Genomic DNA, 17,427 nt, shown 5'->3' with positions numbered 1-17,427 from the left:
CGGCGCTAACATCTTAACAGCTTAAAAACTCTGTAAGCTCCTTAAAATATGATCAGTGAAATATTTTAATCGATGTGAGACTGAAAGGTGTTTTTCTTCATTTTCAGTCTATTAGTCAAGTGATGTCAGATAATTTTCAATGCTTGTTTTGGTAATTATTATTCCTCAATTTACCCTTTATATCCAATAAAATCACACATAATGAAGCTTTTCTAGATGGGGTTTGAAGATGAAGTTTGAATTCAAGAAATATCTCCTGTCTGAATCACTAATTCCTCTATCAGCACACACTGTACAGAGAGTGAATTTTTCTAACCCCGCAGTTCAGAGGATATTAAGATCACAAGCTGGCTCAATCAGACACACTGCTCAGGTCACATGACTGACAGGAGCCCTTTAGCTATACTCGAAGCCCCTGTCACTTCCAATATGGCCGCAACAGCCAATCTGCTTCAAAAGTCTGTTCCGAATAATGATCAATCAATCACAGATTCCCTTACTTTTTGTTCTAGATTTATTTTTTTGGAACATTTTAGATTCATTTTTGGAACATTATCAGAATAAGCTGCAGTTTGTTTTTTTTTCTTTTTAATTTTTCCTTTTTTTTATCTTATTTATTTATTTTACTTTTTTCTCTATTTTTTATTATATTTTGCTTATTTTTTTACTATTTTATTTTTTTATTCATTTATCTATTTTTTCATTTAAAAAAAAATATTTTAGAAGAAGAGCTTATACTCGTCATATCTCAATGTAACCACATTCAGGTTAATCTCTGAAAATGAACACTACAAAGCAACTGGACACATTGTTAGCTTGTTGCGAAAGCCCACTCACAGTACAAAATGACATGTGGCTTTGCTAAAGAATGCACAGGCTGTTATACGCTTACATTAGCATCCAAGCAGTACAGTAACCCACTAAATGTAGTAAACTCATGAATTTCCCTTCGGGGATGAATAAAGTATTTTTTATCTATCTAACTAAAGGCTAATGTAAATTCAAATAAAAATAATAAATAGAAATTTTGAATTTAAAAACAATGAAACTACTCTAATCAACTGGCAAAGCATCACATCTGCCTATCAGGTAGAGATGAGAGAGGGCGCTATTGAGCCATGGATACAAACAAATGTTACAAACCAAAACAGTGTGCAGTTTGAGCCCTAACATAAGCAGCCAACTGTAAACAATTACATTTTTAATTTGTAACATTCATGATTAGATCTTCACTGACAGGAGTCAGTCATAGGCCTAAACTGACTGTCAGGTAGCTGGATGAATCATAAGACAAGAACACAAACGTTGTTTTCTTTGAATAAAATCCTGAGGCTCAGAAACTCTGTGACTCAGGTTATTTTAAACTATATGATAAAAAAAAGAGAAAAAATGTTGTCATATAATCTTATGATGTTATGGATACATTATTCTACAATAGAAAAAAATCTGCAGGCAATAGCTCGTAGCACTTTGTCGCACTTACTAAGGTTTTTCCTTCTGTCTAATTTCTTATTTCTGTTGTACGTCCCTGCCAGTTATCACACTTGACCTTTTGGTTTTTAATTCAGTTTTCTCCCCAGAATATAGTTCTGCATTGAAAAAAAAAAAAAAGGCACATGAGCCTGAGCTGGTCCTCTCAGCAGCTGCTGGAGGAAGGTGGTTTTCCCTCACAGAGGCGGACCACAGGCTGAGATCTGTGAGGGGAAATTTCACAGCAGCTTTGAGCCGATGTTTGAAGGAAAGGGTTAACTCCTGGCTCTCTGCTTTCATCTCCAGAAATGCTGCTGCTGCTGCTGTTCAGCTCGGGAGGATTTATCATGTTGAACCCCCCTCTGGCGCAATGTGTGTCAGTCTCCATATGTACTGTGTGCACGCCTATATATGTCCGTGGGTTTGTTGGTGTGTCTCTGTGTGTGTATAGGCGTCTGCCCATTTAAGCTGCTGTATTTTCATGTCTATAGGACCAAATATCCTCAGCTGTAGACACAAGGTAAGGTCATCACTTCGTCATCGTCAAGGTTATTATTGTAATGGTATTGTGATAATGAGGGTGAGGGCTCAGGTCACAGTGACTGGATTCTCACAACACACCTTTATGTTTGAAGGGTAAAAATGCAACGCAAGGACTCCAGATCTATGAAATATTCATGTCAGACGTCCTTTCTGTGACTAAGTGTCTGAATTCCTTCTTCGTCGACTGTTTTTCTCACACTCAAACATTTTTAACTCAGTTGCTCAAAATGTCTTGCTGAACAAATTAAAGGTTGCTGTGTCTTTCTGATGAATTCAGCTGTTTTCTATCAGAGCTGTCTGCGTTGCGTTTTCACCGCAGCATGTATTTTTATTCTCTGTTTATTTCTTTTTAAGGTCTTTGTTTTCCTGCTTCCTGCCTGACATAAAATAAAACACTAAATGAAACTTTGATTCCACGTGTTGCTTCTATTTAATCCTCCAGCATGCAAGAATGCTCATGCCTTGGAGGGTTTTGATGCACACAACCAGTGAAAAAAGTCGTGATTATAATATCCTGTATGTGTTTGAGTACACAGAGGGATTCATCCTGTGATTTACAATCTCTAACAAGCACAGCTTTACATCTTTCCCTGATGAGCATGAGAAGAAAAAAAGAAAACGATTGGCGGTTTATCAAAGAGTCCCCAGCTCTGAATTCCCTCAAAAGCAGAGGTATCCAAACATCATTCAACATCAATCATTCTGCCTGTAAATGATCGGCTCTTATGTGCAGAAAATTGTAGTACTACAAAAACACAGGTGACCTGACACCTCCTCAAGAGTGAAGTCCTGGGATAAGTCAGTGGAAACGACACAAAATGTGCGCCGCATGGAGACAAACCAAACCGGTCTGCTTCGTGGAAATGCGGCTTAAGATGTAAAAGGCAAAAACCAACATGTGAACATGACGTCCCAGAGCTAAATCTGCTCAAAAACTGAATTCTTTTGCTGAATTAAAGTTGTTTTTTTTGTTTGTTTGTTTCAGAGGAATGCAATAATTGCTTTCCGTGGTAGCTAATTACATGTATAGATGATTAATTCCATTACTAATTCAATTACTTTTTGGGGAAAGTAATGAGTGACTAATTTTTTTCTTATGTAATTGACCCAACACTGGTTTTAAAGGCGTAATGTGAACACTTCGAATCCAGAAGTGCAGACTCTGCCTCCAGATTCGTAACATATCAGCATTTATCGCGGTGTTTTGGAGATTGGGAGGACATGGTCTTCTATGTCTTTCTTTGTTTCCAGTCAGTGATGTCAGCCTAACGTTGACTGTTACAGAAACACTTTTGATTTCTCTGGCTGCTCCTCTTACAATCAGCGGTAATTGTGGCTGTGTTTCCCTGACCCTGGCTGTAAATCAAAAGATTTTTTTTTCCCAACACTTGCAGAGACCAAAAAACACAAGTGATACAGAGGGCAAGTGGGCTTAAAAAGCAGCTTAGCCTCTGCAGCTGACCAGGAACTGATGCCTCATGGAAAGAACTTATGATTCTTTCCTGTGACTATAATTACTGATACTATTAGTGTTCTGACAAGTTGTCCGAAGGCTGAACCAAAGTGCATTCAGCATGTAAATTATGATAATTATCTAACACTTTAAAAAAAGCTGAATGTATTTCTTGCAGTGAAGTTTGTACTTTTGTACCATGTAATTTCAAAATGTCAAAGTCAGCTTTAAAAGCCAAAAAGTCCCTTTTGGAGTAAAAATAGAGTCAGTGGCATTTTTCAACAACACCTTTGACCCTCCTACTGATACATTCCACTCTTTCTGTGCCAGAAAGCTACTTTTTAGTTTTTCTTTAATATTCCCCAACAGGGTCTGTCAGATTTTTGGCCTGCTCGATAAATGAAGCTAAATCTTTTTTGCTGAATCTTCTCATTTCCTACAGATTTAAACAAAGGAAAAAGGAATTAACTTCTTGCAGAACTACTTTAAGACTTGGTACAAAAGTTTCTTGCAGGTAAAGTGAAATTCAGACGGCTGCAGTGGTGCTAATTGGAACAGCAGAAGTGATCCAACCGTCTGGCCTCTGCAGGTTGCCTTAGATGATATGACAGCATCACTTAATACCGCCTAAAACAAGCTCATGTATTCATGAAGGACTGTCTTCTGAGTAAAGGCGATGAATAGGAAAAGAGGCTTGTCTTTGAATTATTAATCCTCAGCGCTGTTGCTTCATTAAAGCAAAACTTTGCTATAGTAAAATAACCCATTAGTCTTCTTAAAAACACTCCACTCCCAGACAATTAAACAGAACACTCTGTCTCTGTGCTGCCAGGCGTACCTGTCCCAGTTTGACCAGTAGCATAAGGTAGCCAATGTTTTTCAGAAGAAGATTTTAATTTGGTCTTTTTTTTTTTTTTTTTTTTTTAGAAGTTCCATGGATACGATTTTTTTATCTAACGGCAAAAAGAAAAACAGCTTTCAGATGCCCAACGAATACTCTCTGATGGTTATTTTACATTTTAACCAGGGGCTGGTAAAAACAATGGGAAAAAGATGTCTAATCACGAGATAACAGTCACATGAGCTAATTGATCTTTCATGAATCAACGGTTGTTTGAATAATAAAAAGCCCTGACTCATCCCAAGTCCTGACCACTGTCAGTTCATAAAGGCTGCATAGAGCTCTGCTCACTATGAGATAAGATGGAATGACACTGATTCCTGACTGAAAGATAGGACTAGATCTTATCCTGTTTTATTTTAGCATCTTAAAATGATATTTTTTGACTGTCTTGTTTCATTTAACCCTTTAAGACCTGGCCTCTCTTTCGGTCTCTGCTAGAAAATTGACACGCCTAGATTGAAAAGAGTATATCTCTACATCTACAAGGTCTATTTGAATGAGTCTGGTGGTAGGACTGGATGATTAATTGACTTTTAATTTTGATTTTGGTTACTCGTGATCATTAAAACGTTATTTTTGAAAAAAAACAATGTGCCACACGGTGCGGGGTGTATGTAATTTCCTGCGCTGCCAAAGCACTGTGAATGCACCTGTGTTGTGTGCGCAGCAGCAAGCAAACGTTTGTCGATCAGCAACACGTGAAGATAGTGGTTTAAAAACACGGCAGAAAGAGCCTTTAGTTGACAAGAAAGGTAGGACTATTTCAGTCATCTGGAAGCATTTTGGCTTCAAGTTGTCGGACATCCAGCAGAAAGACTTAATTTGCAAAATTTGTCACACTGTCGTGTCTGCTACCAAATCCAACATGACCAATTTATTTAACCACTTATATTACTCATATTTTGAAATCATGAATAATCCTGTTTATTAACCGTGATTTCAATATCTATCAAAATAATTGTGATTTTAAGTTTTGCCATAATTGTCCAGCCCTATCTGGTGGTACTTATGTGACTGGCCCAGGGAATAACACGTCTTTTTTTGCAGAGCAACTTCGAAGTCCCCCAACTAAGGGAGCTTTTTGTTTAAAGGGTTAATCTGGAATTTTAATTTATTCAGGATAGCCCTTTGTCCCATTGGCTCTGTATGCAAAGTTTGCATCCGTCAGGGTTTGAAAACATTCAGGCTAACTCCTCAAATACAGCTGATACATCTGCAGTCCACTCCATTGATAAGTCTCTCTTTATTCATGTTCGGCTGTAAATCCTCAAACCTGTTGACTCCTGGCCTGGCTCCACTCATTATGTCCATTTGTCATTGTAGTCGAGCCAAATATAAACTGATTTGACACTGTTTTATTTTGAAAGTCACTGGGTGTTTTTAGGTAGTTCCCAGTCACAACTTCCTGTGCCACTCAATCTTCCCTATGCTGAGTTTAAGCGTCACAGCTCTGCATCCGGCAATAATAGGATGGCCGCGTATTACCTGCGACGTTTGCCATGACAGAACGAAGACGCACTGCAGATGCATCAGGTGTATTTCAGCCATGAGTCTTGAAATGTATAATCAGACTCCAGATTGTTTCCGGCAAAAGGTGCAAGACACATATTTTTGATAAAACTTTATGAACAATAAGTTTTGCAGTGTCCAACATTTGATGTGGATCTGCACAACATAACTAAAACTGATTGATTGATTGATTGATTGATGACAGAATCCACAGCATACAGGTAACTTTTAAATATTCAATTTTCCAAAACCTTCCTAAAACATTTTTGACTTTGTGGTGTAGCTTATTTTGCGTTGGCTTTCTGACCTTCTCAGATTTTGGCTCAGTGACTCAGTGCAGCTCAGGAAGTTTTCTGCACTTTCAGTAGATTAAAAAACTCGTTTTGTCCCGCCAGACAAACTTAAAATTCTTGCCAGAAGCTACAAACATCTCTCTCAGAAAAAAAAAGGTCTTCACCCCCGACAACAAATAAACAGTCTGATAAAATTTCTGCATCACATTCGTTTTTTTCTACACTGAGCTGTCTCTCAAAATTCCCAATTGGATCATAACCTTGACTTTGAACAGTGTGTTTGCAAAGTTACACAATCTGGTTCTGCATGAAGAAAAATACTTGGAATGGAGAATTTCTGAACTTCAGGAACAATGAGGCCGCATTCAAGCTTCCCTTCAGGTGGATGATTGAATCAGGGTCCTTTGTTTTTCTGTGCAGTTTTTCTTTATTATATTCATATGTCAACATCACAAACTCTCCATCCTAAATTTTTGATAGACGTCCAAACAAGCATTTCGTATGACACTTTGTTAGTAGGAAGGGTGTCAAAAGTATTCATTACACAAGTAGAAGTAGATACTAGGGTTTAAAAAGACTTTTGTAGAAGTTGAAGTATCAAGTCAAGCTTTGTACTTAAGTGTAAAGGTACTGGTTTCAAAACTACTGAAGTATAAAACTAAAAGTAACTTAAAAGGGGGGAAAATATCATTAAGGTCAAAAGCTCAGCTGTACCACAGGAGCCTATAGTTCATATAGTTTATCCCCACTCCTGAGTCTCTGTCACAGACATCTTCTTACTATACTACATACGTCTGTTGTTGCTGAAGTGGGGCGTGATTTGTGACAGGTACAGGTGTGCTGGATTGCGTAAAAACCAATAGGGTGTCGGAATGGTATCCACAATCAAATTCACTCTCTGGATGGCACAATTTGCAATATTAGGACAGGTTTTTCCCCCTTTTTTTTGGAGTGTGTCTTTTTGGACGATGACAGGCTGGAATGAAACAGGAGTAGCGCGGCTGTTTTTAAAACGTGTGGAGTGAAAAGTACAGATATTTGCCTGAAAATGTCAGGAGTAGAAGTAAAAAGTTGGCTAAAAAATAATTACTCAAGTATAGATACCCAAATTTTTACTTGAGTAAGGTAACAAAGTATTTTTAGGAAGTTACTTGACACCTTTGGTTAGCAGGGTATACCCTTAAGAAACTGGTTTGATGTAAACCAGGGGTAGGCAGTCTTTTCCATGACTTGTGCCACATCAAAATCCACTCATGCCTAAAGTGCAAAGACTTAGTTCTTTCATAAAATCACTGACAGTCGAAAGGAAAGTCTTCTTGAATGGTTTTCCATTCTTAGCTATGCAGTGGGAAATGGTTTAACTTCCTTCTGTTGCCTGGTTTTTTTTTCAGTACAGAAAGATTTGAATGTGTTACTTAGTTTCGCATACCATGCCAACACTGTTTTCTTGTTTGGTCTTGAAAAGACGCTGCCCACTTGTTGTCCTATGTACGATCTTTGGCCATCTCTGACAATGTTGGAAAGAACTACTGGAACTTGGTTTGTTTGCCTTGATAACGCCGCTAAATGGATGAGATTGCGAGCTAGCAGACTGACGTCCCAAGAGATTTGCGGTGACGCATTTGTAAGACACATTTGCACACTTGTAATGTCATGATTTAAATGTATTTTCTTAATGTTATTTGTTAAACTGTTCCATAACAACATTTATATTGTGCTCAATTTCTTGTTAAGTGTTTCATGGAACACAACACAATAGTTATTTATTTATTTAGTCCTCTGCCTCATAGTAACTATTTTTTGCATGCCAACATAAATTAACCCTGCAGAGCAGATGGTCCTGCCTGATTCAGTTTCTGAAATCCTGCAGATCCATCTTACCAGGCTCCATTGACCAATGAATTCACTCAGCTAAATTCTAACCGGCCCAATCAGGGAAGAGAGGCGGGAGCAGCTGTGACGTCAGCAGACTTTCATACTTGTCAGCTTTCCTTTGATTCTTAAGGTAACTTTACAAAAACGGCAGCAGTCGTCTAACGCCATTATCACAGCTGTTTCTTGTGATCCTGTAGTTGTTCGTCTGTTGTTTCTCAGCAGCAGCGCACATAAGCTATGTCATACTGTGGCTTGATGTGAATTGGTCTGTGGTGAAAGTGTCAATCAGAACAGTTGTCCAATCACCAGCTGCAGATTTTTTGAAGGTCCCGCCTCTGAAAACAAATCCAAAGAGCCGCTACCCAGGTGGACTAGTGAAATATTTCCGTGGCGGATATATGTAACTGTCCGTCTGGCGTGTCTGGCTAAACATAAATAGCCTCACGTTCCAGCTATGGCACCCGTACCCTAGGTTGCCTACCCCTGATGTAAATGGATTCACCATGCAGAAATCAATGCCAAACATAAGTCTCCACCACAAATTAACACCTCTGTTACAGCTCCAATTTCCATGAGATATTATGTGCATCCTGCTGTGAGCACACTGTTGACTCGGTGACTGGCTTGAATCAAATGGACTGGCTGTGTGCGAATCGATACCCAATGTGAATCTGTTCCTGTGATAAGTCTGATTCCTGCCTGGGGAGTCGGCATCACCTCCTTCTCTCCTGTCAGCACGTCTCGGCGGCTGCATCCTGTGCTCCCTGAGTAATATGACACAGACACAGAGCGGGCCAGTTAACGCACACTGGAAAGATACTGAGAGGAGGAGAGGGGGAGATACTCTGCGATGAAGAGAGCAGAAGTACAGACAGAGATATATATAACGGCAGACAAACCCCTCGTCCGTCACTAAATCATGTTTGTCATTCCCGTGGAGTGAAAGCGAGAGCGATGCTTCATCCCAGGGGGAGCTCCAACCGCTGCTCTTTGATGTTTCTGAGGCTCTGTATCCTGTATTCATTTATTCCCACGCTCAGAACATTTTAAGTCTGCATTTGTGTGCGATTGTGGATGATCTACAGCGAGGCAGTGTAAGAAATTCAAACCGGAGACAAATCATTTCCTCTACAACCACACAGGAGGTGAACACAAAGCACCTACGCCTGCTCAAGTCATGCTTTCAACAACGTGGAAGCAATCGGATCAAATTTAGACGGATTCTGCATGGAGCCTGAGCCACCTGACGATCAATGAGCTAACCTTTATCTGAAGAGGAAACCAACAAGAGATGCTAAGTTGGACACAACTGTGCACATCTTTGAGAAGTAGAAGTCTTGAAGTCTGCAGAAATGCAAAGTGATAACTGCCACTGTTGGTCAAGGAACTGAATACTCAAGAGAAAACATTTCCTGGTCACAGTTTCTAAAATGAGTTTTTGGAATCAAGAATAAATTTGATTTGAGGACATTTCCTCTGACAGCTGCAGAACAGGTGGCTTTGAGAGTTTAGGGCAGCGAGATTATTGAATTCTGTTTTAACACTCTGTTATCCATCTATTGAGCCTGTTACATGGGGAGTTTGTTTATCGAATGAGCTTTGCTCTTCACCTTATTTCAGTGTGTGTTGTGAGTCAGATAACCATATTTTTTCCTGCCTGGCACTGATACTGGTTTATCTACACATTCTAGTCAAGTCAAGTCTATTCATATAGCACATTTAAAGCTAGAAAAGCACTCAGGGAGCGCAGACCTCCACCAAACATATTATGATTGTCACCAACACTTGAGTCCTACTTTAATGTTATACTTCCTTTCAGCAGACTGTCTGCTACAATTTGGTGTTCGTTGCAGGTTTGTACGATAATTTGTTTCCTGACAGTGTTGAAAATTATGATGACCCAGTACATATTTAATATTCCAGATCTTAGTATTCAGAATATTGGCAGGATCTGGATCGTACTTTTACATCTGTCATAAATTATGGTGACCTTGTCTTGAACTGTTTTGCAAAGCAATCTGACCATTTATGGTGGAGTTACATACACATATGGTGAAAACGGCCCTATTCCATAATGATAAAGAATCCTTTAAAAAAGTCCTGGGTCCAGACAGTGATCCAGATCACCTCCAAAATTTAATCACTTCTCCTTTGTCCCATTTTTAACATTTTCTGAAAATTTCATCAAAATCTGTTCGTTAGTTTTTGAGTTATGCTGTTCACAGACAAACTCTCCCAAACACCTAACGTCCTTGGGGGAGATAGAAACCAAGATTTGGTCAAAGTGCTTTACAGAATAAAAGATATAACACAAACAAAGAAACAGTACACTTTATAAAACAAAATTTTAAAGATGTTTTTCTAAAAACTGTGCACCTGGACATTTCATAAATGTAGTAACCTCCCCTTTTGTTTATAGGTCCTGTGTGAAACTTTTGGTTTAGGTTGGTTTTGGCGCCTTCTGTGGTCCAAATAGGATCTCTTACGTCTTTGATTTACCCTGAACATATCACGTTTTTGTTTTCTGCTAAAACGGGGGTGGCCAACCTGCGGCTCGCGAGCCACATGCGGCTCTTTGCCTTTCGGTGTGCAGCTCTTTGATCCATTTATTATTGCTATGAGTAGTGGTGTGCCAATCAATCTAAATTATTGATATATTGATGTTGTGATCAGTATTGATCAATACTTGGCTGACGAGATTGATACTTAAGTTTCAGTTTCTTTTCTCGACTTGCACGTGCTCATAGCTATCTAAAAAGATAGATGGATGAAACTTTGTCTCTTTTGCAGTGAAAACAGAAACTTGTCTTAGACACGGCTCCAAGTATGAACTGAAACATGCTTACAAACGCAATAAATGTCACTTTAAAAATTTGGAAGTGTATTGATTTTCATCTTTTGTTCTTTCGTTTATGTGCGAGAGGAAGTGTGTTTTTGATGCGTCTCTTTGTAGTACCACAGTTATTTTTGTGGCTCTTGGTCTTTGACTGGTTGGCCACCCCTGTGCTAAAAATGCATCACTTTTTGTAGATATTACGAGGAAACATAAGTTATATTCAATCTATTTGAAAAGCCAGTTTTAAACTCCTCACAGTGGTGTAAGTAACTGTAGTAGAGTGTAGTAGAGTTTTAAAAGAACAAAGTATTTTCTTAATTCATCTGCATTTGGTAAAGAGTCAAAAAAATGTGAAAGAGCTCCAACCATCAATCATGCACCTTTCCCTTTTCGCTCCAACACCAGGTTCAGCCAAAATAGCTCCTCCCACTCGCTACCTGTCATTCTGGGAACACTCAGTTCCTGTTTCAAGCCAGAATAAAGATAATCTGGCATGTTTACGTCTCGTCTGATTCTCTGTGAACCTCATTGTAACACTTTGTTGTGACTGTACTCCCTAGTTTCTTTTTTTATGGGTCATGTGATAACAATTCAATGTGTCTGTATTCACCCCCCCAAATTCTCTTTATCCCCATCTTACTGCCTCCTTAAGACACAATCCCCAACTTTTATCTCAAGCCACTGATTCAAAAATCACCTCTTTTCTTTCAGACAAGCCAAAAAAAAAAAGCACGGCAACATCTGACAACACTTCAAGTCATTTTATCAATACATCAAATACCAAGATACATATTCCTCCCTCATCATCTTCTGCCCCCCTGAACCACTTCCTTTAAACACCCATTTTAAACCAATTGGTCTGTCAAACCATCAAACCTCCTCCTCCTCCTCCTGCTCTCTAGATGTCTTAACGGCTTAATTTTATAATCTGTTTTACACATCATTAAACTGAATATTCTTTCCATTAGCTTTATCTGTCCACTGGTGCTTTAGTATCTGCTTTGTCCAGCCTGCAGGAAGAATCAAACCCACACTTAGATGGTATCAAAGCATTTCAACACTTTTTTTAAAGGTTCCGCTTTTTCTTTTCTTTTTTAAGTTTCATACTCATCAAGAGCATGGGTAGTGATTCCCTGAAATAACTGTCCAGGACCCTTGAAATAATAGTATGTTATCAGGGACAAACCTGATTATTGTTTTTCCAGCAATAAAACATTTCAGTGCCACAGTTCCCACAAGAAAAACAGCACCCACCAATTTCCGAGGTGTCCCCCAGGGTTCAATCTTAGGTCCTCTTTCATTTTTACCTTCTTGCTGCCACTGAGCCACCGATTTAAAAAGCCCTCATTTATTTTCATCCACATATATGTTCAAGTTGCCAAATACAGCCCAACTCCTTGGCCTTCTTTTTATCTCAAGAGCCCGACGGTTCCTTCCAGACAACTCTATCGACTCCTTCACGATGCAAACACAAAGTCAACCAACACTCAAGGGTCATATTTCTCATCATTCAACAACCAAGTGTGTAGGGTGGTACATTCATGCTTCATTCAGCCAATCTAAAATTAGATCACTTTCAAGAGCTGCAGATGTGAAGAAAGGAATCCATTCCTTTATTTCTCTGCTCTGGCCTCTGCCACAAGTCAATCGCTCGCCTCCAGCTCATCCAAATCACTCGTCTTTGAGAAACTCTGGGAAATCATATCACTTCTCTGTCTCTGTGAGGTTTAGACTAGTTTAAAAAGATTTTGTTTACAACTTAAAGGGCTTTGCATCATCTGGGTGTTATGGTGTATGAGCTACTTCCTTATGAGCTTGAATTTCACTGCTTTGTACCGTTTCAAAGACTTGTTGATTTAACTTTATGTTCCCTTCTCTGGTGGTATTTAGATTTCGTTCGATCGTGTTGTGAAGAGTAGCTTTCATCCAGTCCACCTCGGAGTATATTCCCACTGGGGCTGTCAGCGTACAAGCCCCTCCAAACCCTTTTCCTCTCATCCTCGTTAAACCAGCATCTGCTGAGGTAAGAGGCCTGAAACCCCCTACCACACACACATCACCACACACATTTTCCCCCCTCCTTTGCACTGCATTCTCTTGAGCCTGCCATCTGCCACAGTGTTGGACAAGACCCCACTAACATGCAGCCACACACACACACACAGGCTTACACACTCATTTCAACCCCCTTGAAAATGCTGGAAAGCAGCTCCAGTACAGACACACATGACTGCACACAGCACACTCACACACAAGCCAAAGTTAGCCAGGCTGCATATTCAATGAGGAGCCCCCCCTGTGTGACAAAACAGCTTGCCGGGTCATAATGGTTTCGAGCAGAGCCCCACCCCGCCGAACAGAGCCAGTGCACTCCTCCCCTTTTCTGTGAGGCAGGGAGGACGGAGAGGAGAGGGGAGGACAGGGGGAGAACAACAAACTCTAATTACTCCTCTGTGGCTCGCAGGCCCCTCCAGCGTTTTTATTTCAGGAGTTGAGAGGGAGAGAAGGAGAGGAGAGAGGAAAGACACAGCAAACAGAAGAAAGGCCCCTGCTGATTGAGCATGAAACATCTCCCCGTGGCTCCCCCTCAGCCTCCTCTCTTCTGCTTGTCGTACATAATGCCCCCTCACTTCTTCCCTGCGATTGTTCACCACCCCTCAGTCATCCACAGTGAATAATGATGTTTCCTCTTGGAGAGGAGGAGGCAAGAGGAGCAAGCCTGAGGCCATGCATTCTGATGGTCTAAGCATTCCCCAGTCACACTCCGGCTCGGGCAAAATCAACAGTGCAGCACCGACGGGAGGAGGGGGGTGCACACATCAGCCGCATCCTCCTGCATCCTCCTGCATCCACATTCCCCGGGTGTGTTTGTTGTGTTTGTCTCATTATTTACAATCTGTATCACCCGAAAAGTCCCTCTGCATTTCAACCCAGCTGAAAATAAACACAGACGCAGCATGAGAGGAGATGCTGGTGTCCCCTCCTTCACAAACAGGCGAATTAGCAACATTACGTCTACTCTCCGGGGACGTACGCCTCTACCGCCGAGCCATCATCATCACTGTCATGCAGAATGGAGCCCGTGGAGGGCCGGAGCCACTTGAGGAGAGATTCCTTCTTGGGGACAGTGAAGCAAAAGAGACAGCTGGGCCCGGATCCAGAGTCTCCGGCTACTTCCAAACGGCTGCTCAGTTTGTTTTCACCGTGATGTTTTTGTGCTTGCGGGTTCATTTGCTTTGTTTCTGACAGATTTGGATCTACGGTCTTAGGGTGATTGACAGGGAAGTTGAGGCTGAGGTTATTTGGTTAGATTGTGATGGGAAAAAAAAAGAGTTAGGCTGTTTTCCAAACCGCCTACTACACTAGCAGTGCCAAAATGCGGTATGTGGTGGTCAGTATGCGAAAACTTGCTAAATCTGCAGTACGCCAAAAATCCCCTGATTAATCAATCAAACTTTACTTATAGAGCACTTTTCATGCACAACAGTGGCAACACATAGTGCTTGACATATCAAAACAAAACAAAGCAAACAACAACAACAACAAAAAAAACACCTCTAACCTACCAACCCACACCCCTAGTGCACAAAGTCAACACAGTTGATTAAAATCCCTGCAGATGACCTGAGGAACTGTGGAATCGCTATCTGGAGACCTTCATGAGGAAACACTTAAGGTAAAGTAAAAAAAATTAAAAAAACAAGCTAAAAGAAACAAATAAAACAAAATATTAAAAGATTAAAGCAGTTAAAAAGAAACTATGTAGAACTTAAACTCAACAAGCCCATATAAAACACTAATTTTTAACCATACGTGGATTATATGAAAGTGGGTTTTTCATCAGCTATAAAAATAAAAATCAAGATCTATTTTCAGTCGATGATATAACTTTTGGTGTAAGATTATAAATCAAGAATGATAATTCTGCTATGATATGATTAACAAAATAACTACATGCCGAGATCTGCCCATAGCTTGTTTTGTATATTTATATTAAAGGCAAAAAAAACCCAACATCATCTGTAGCTCTGCCCTCCGAGACTGGAAACCAGCGTAGTATACAACAGACCCAACAGAGAAGTCATACTACATACTACATGCAAAAGCAGTAGGTAGTTTGGAAAACAGCCTTAGACTTGGTTATTTTCTTGCCATAATCTGAGTTTTTTGTCATATTCCACAAGCTAATAAAATCCTTAATAACCAGGCCATGTGCAGCATTATGGTCCCGCTGTAATAGAACCCATTAAAGACACATTATCTGGTTCAGTGTGTCTTTCCGCTGCCTGTGCTGATGTAGGGTGAAATGGGCCATTCTAATCCTCATTAACATAGCTAATTTCACATAAGAGAAAGTTGATAGTGGATGTCAGAACCACTCAAAGGTCACCCAAGCGAGCTACAGATGTGTATGTCTTAAGGATGGTGGTGGAGATTGTTCACACTGTTGGGAACATTTGTTTCATTTAAGCCTCTTTCGAAAAGCAAAGCGGTGTCATTGCTGCTGTTGTGTTATGTTTGACAAACAGGCACAGCAAGCCTAGCAGAGCATGCATTAGAAAAACAGGCAGAGCTGTCAAATCCTGCAGATGAAAGTGGATCGAGCACCCAGGAGTTAGAAAAAGGAGGGATAATAAGGAGAAAGGGCAACGGATAAACGCCCTTCCCCTTCCCTTTCTTCCTCTGACAGCTCAGGCTACAGCTAACCTTTGGTCACAGAGAGGAAGCAAACATGTGACATGTTGCTCCTTCAGCAGACTCGGGCTCAGAGCCATGTCACAGGAGGACGAGCCGACAAGACTGACATTAGAGGCATGACGGCGCTGCCACATGACCTCAACAGCGGACAATTAGCTCAGCATCACACACTCCTCGGGCCAGCTGTGTTTGGCTGCGTGGCACAACTGGAGGAAGGGATCACGCACATTTGAGTTCCATGATGAATCGACACGAAAAGGGCAGATAACGGGCTTTGATTTGTGGGTGAAAAGATGACGGAAAGTGGAGAAAGTTTTGGAAACCAGATGATGACACAGAAGTTGTAGGTTGGCTACTACTAAAATGACACCACAAAGGATCACTTTTTAACCAATTTCACCTCTTTTTTCAGCGAATAACTGACTATTGACTAACAAAAGTTGTCCTATAAGCTGGGACTGATATGATTTTAATATTTCTCAAATTTAAAAAAACAAATGTGGCACAGTGGATGAGTTAAGAGACTCAGGCAGAGCAGCATTGGCCCCCTTCCAAGCAATCACTCCAACTTGCAGATGTTTTTGTAAATACAGGAACAGCTCCTCCACAGGAACAAGAGCAACTTGTCAATCAGTGAAAACTCACATAAGAAGCCGGATAGCACATTTAAAGTAGCAGGAACCAAAGGAAAAGCTGTGCATTTCTTTTTTTAATGTGGTATAAGGACAGAAGACTCACTCAGTCACCCTCCTGCGGGCGGTGATGCTCGCAACAATGACGCTCTCCGGTCTCGGGGTGGCCACAGCCTTGAAAGTCCCCTTCCAAAACTTCTCAAAGAGCAGCTTCTCCTCCACCTGCGATCCCAGGGCCGGAGGGGGGCCACAGCGGCCGAGCTGGAGCGAACACGGGGGTTGCATCTCCTGAGAGAGTCTCTCATGAAACCACAAAGACTCTCACGCTGGTTGTCGCTCAGGAGCTGTCCAAGTACTGAATCAAACACAAGCCTTAAAAAAGCGCAGCAAGTGCTGGGCAGCGTCCTCTCCTCTCACAGCAGCAGGTCAATGTGTCAGCGCGTCTGTCTGCCCCTGCGCTCTTCAGCGGGAGCGTGGGGACAGGGACAAAAGCTGACCCTCTCCAAGTGGAGGCTGGGTATTGTTCTCCCAGATGGAGGAAGGAGGGGTGAGGGAGATTCTGTTTCTTTCCTCCGCCTCTCTCCTCTTCTGTCACATCTGCTGCTTTTTTGGAGCAGGGTCTGGGTAAGGGGCGAGGAGTCGGAGCGCTCCTTTTCTTCTCCCGCGTGCTCCTTGCTCCCCCGTCAGCAGCTTCACACAAAACAATGCATCGCTTGCAAGAGACAGAGCAGTCCCGAGGAGTGAGTGGGTTTTCTTGTTGCTGGAGTGTTTTTGGTGTGGAGGTGATTGGTCGCCTGAACACACCGGCTCAGGGCAAGTGTTGCTGCGGCGTGTCTGAGGACAGGCGGGAGCGTGCGTTGGAGAGGGTGAGATGCGAGTGAGGAGCTCAGCTGAGAGCGGCTTGTTTTGTGTCTCTTGGATTGTGACGTCAAAATTGGGGGCTGGACAGAAGAGAAAGGGACACCTCCTGTCAGTCCTGTCTCTCTGTATCTTCCTCCTCTAACCCTGATGGAGCTCACTTCTCATCCTGACATGCTGCAAGATAAATTATTTCATCTGTTTCTTTCTTTTTACTGTTTCTTTATGATCTCCATCCTCCAGTCATCCTTTCTTTAAAAACATGAAGACTTGCATCTCTCATCTATTCATCACTACAAACAGAATATCTTTATATTTAAGACTATAAATCACAAAAATAAGATTACTGCAGAGGC

General features: G+C 41.1%; 1 protein-coding gene across 1 annotated transcript in view; it reads right to left on the bottom strand.

The window, feature by feature from the left end:
- Positions 1–17,108, bottom strand: part of srrm4 (serine/arginine repetitive matrix 4) — a 101,471-nt gene extending 84,363 nt beyond the window's left edge. Inside the window, exon 1 of the mRNA XM_074669635.1 lies at positions 16,320–17,108. Coding sequence (XP_074525736.1) covers positions 16,320–16,498 — 179 coding nt within the window. The 5' untranslated portion in view covers positions 16,499–17,108. The remainder of the gene's footprint in view (positions 1–16,319) is intronic.
- Between the last annotated feature and the right edge of the window lie 319 nt (positions 17,109–17,427).

The sequence above is a fragment of the Halichoeres trimaculatus genome, unplaced genomic scaffold, assembly GCF_033239565.1.
Source record: "Halichoeres trimaculatus isolate MK-OKI-2021-1 unplaced genomic scaffold, fHalTri1.1 fHalTri1_scaffold_5, whole genome shotgun sequence".
NCBI lineage: Eukaryota > Metazoa > Chordata > Actinopteri > Labriformes > Labridae > Halichoeres > Halichoeres trimaculatus.
This window is presented reverse-complemented; position numbering and strand designations above follow the sequence as displayed.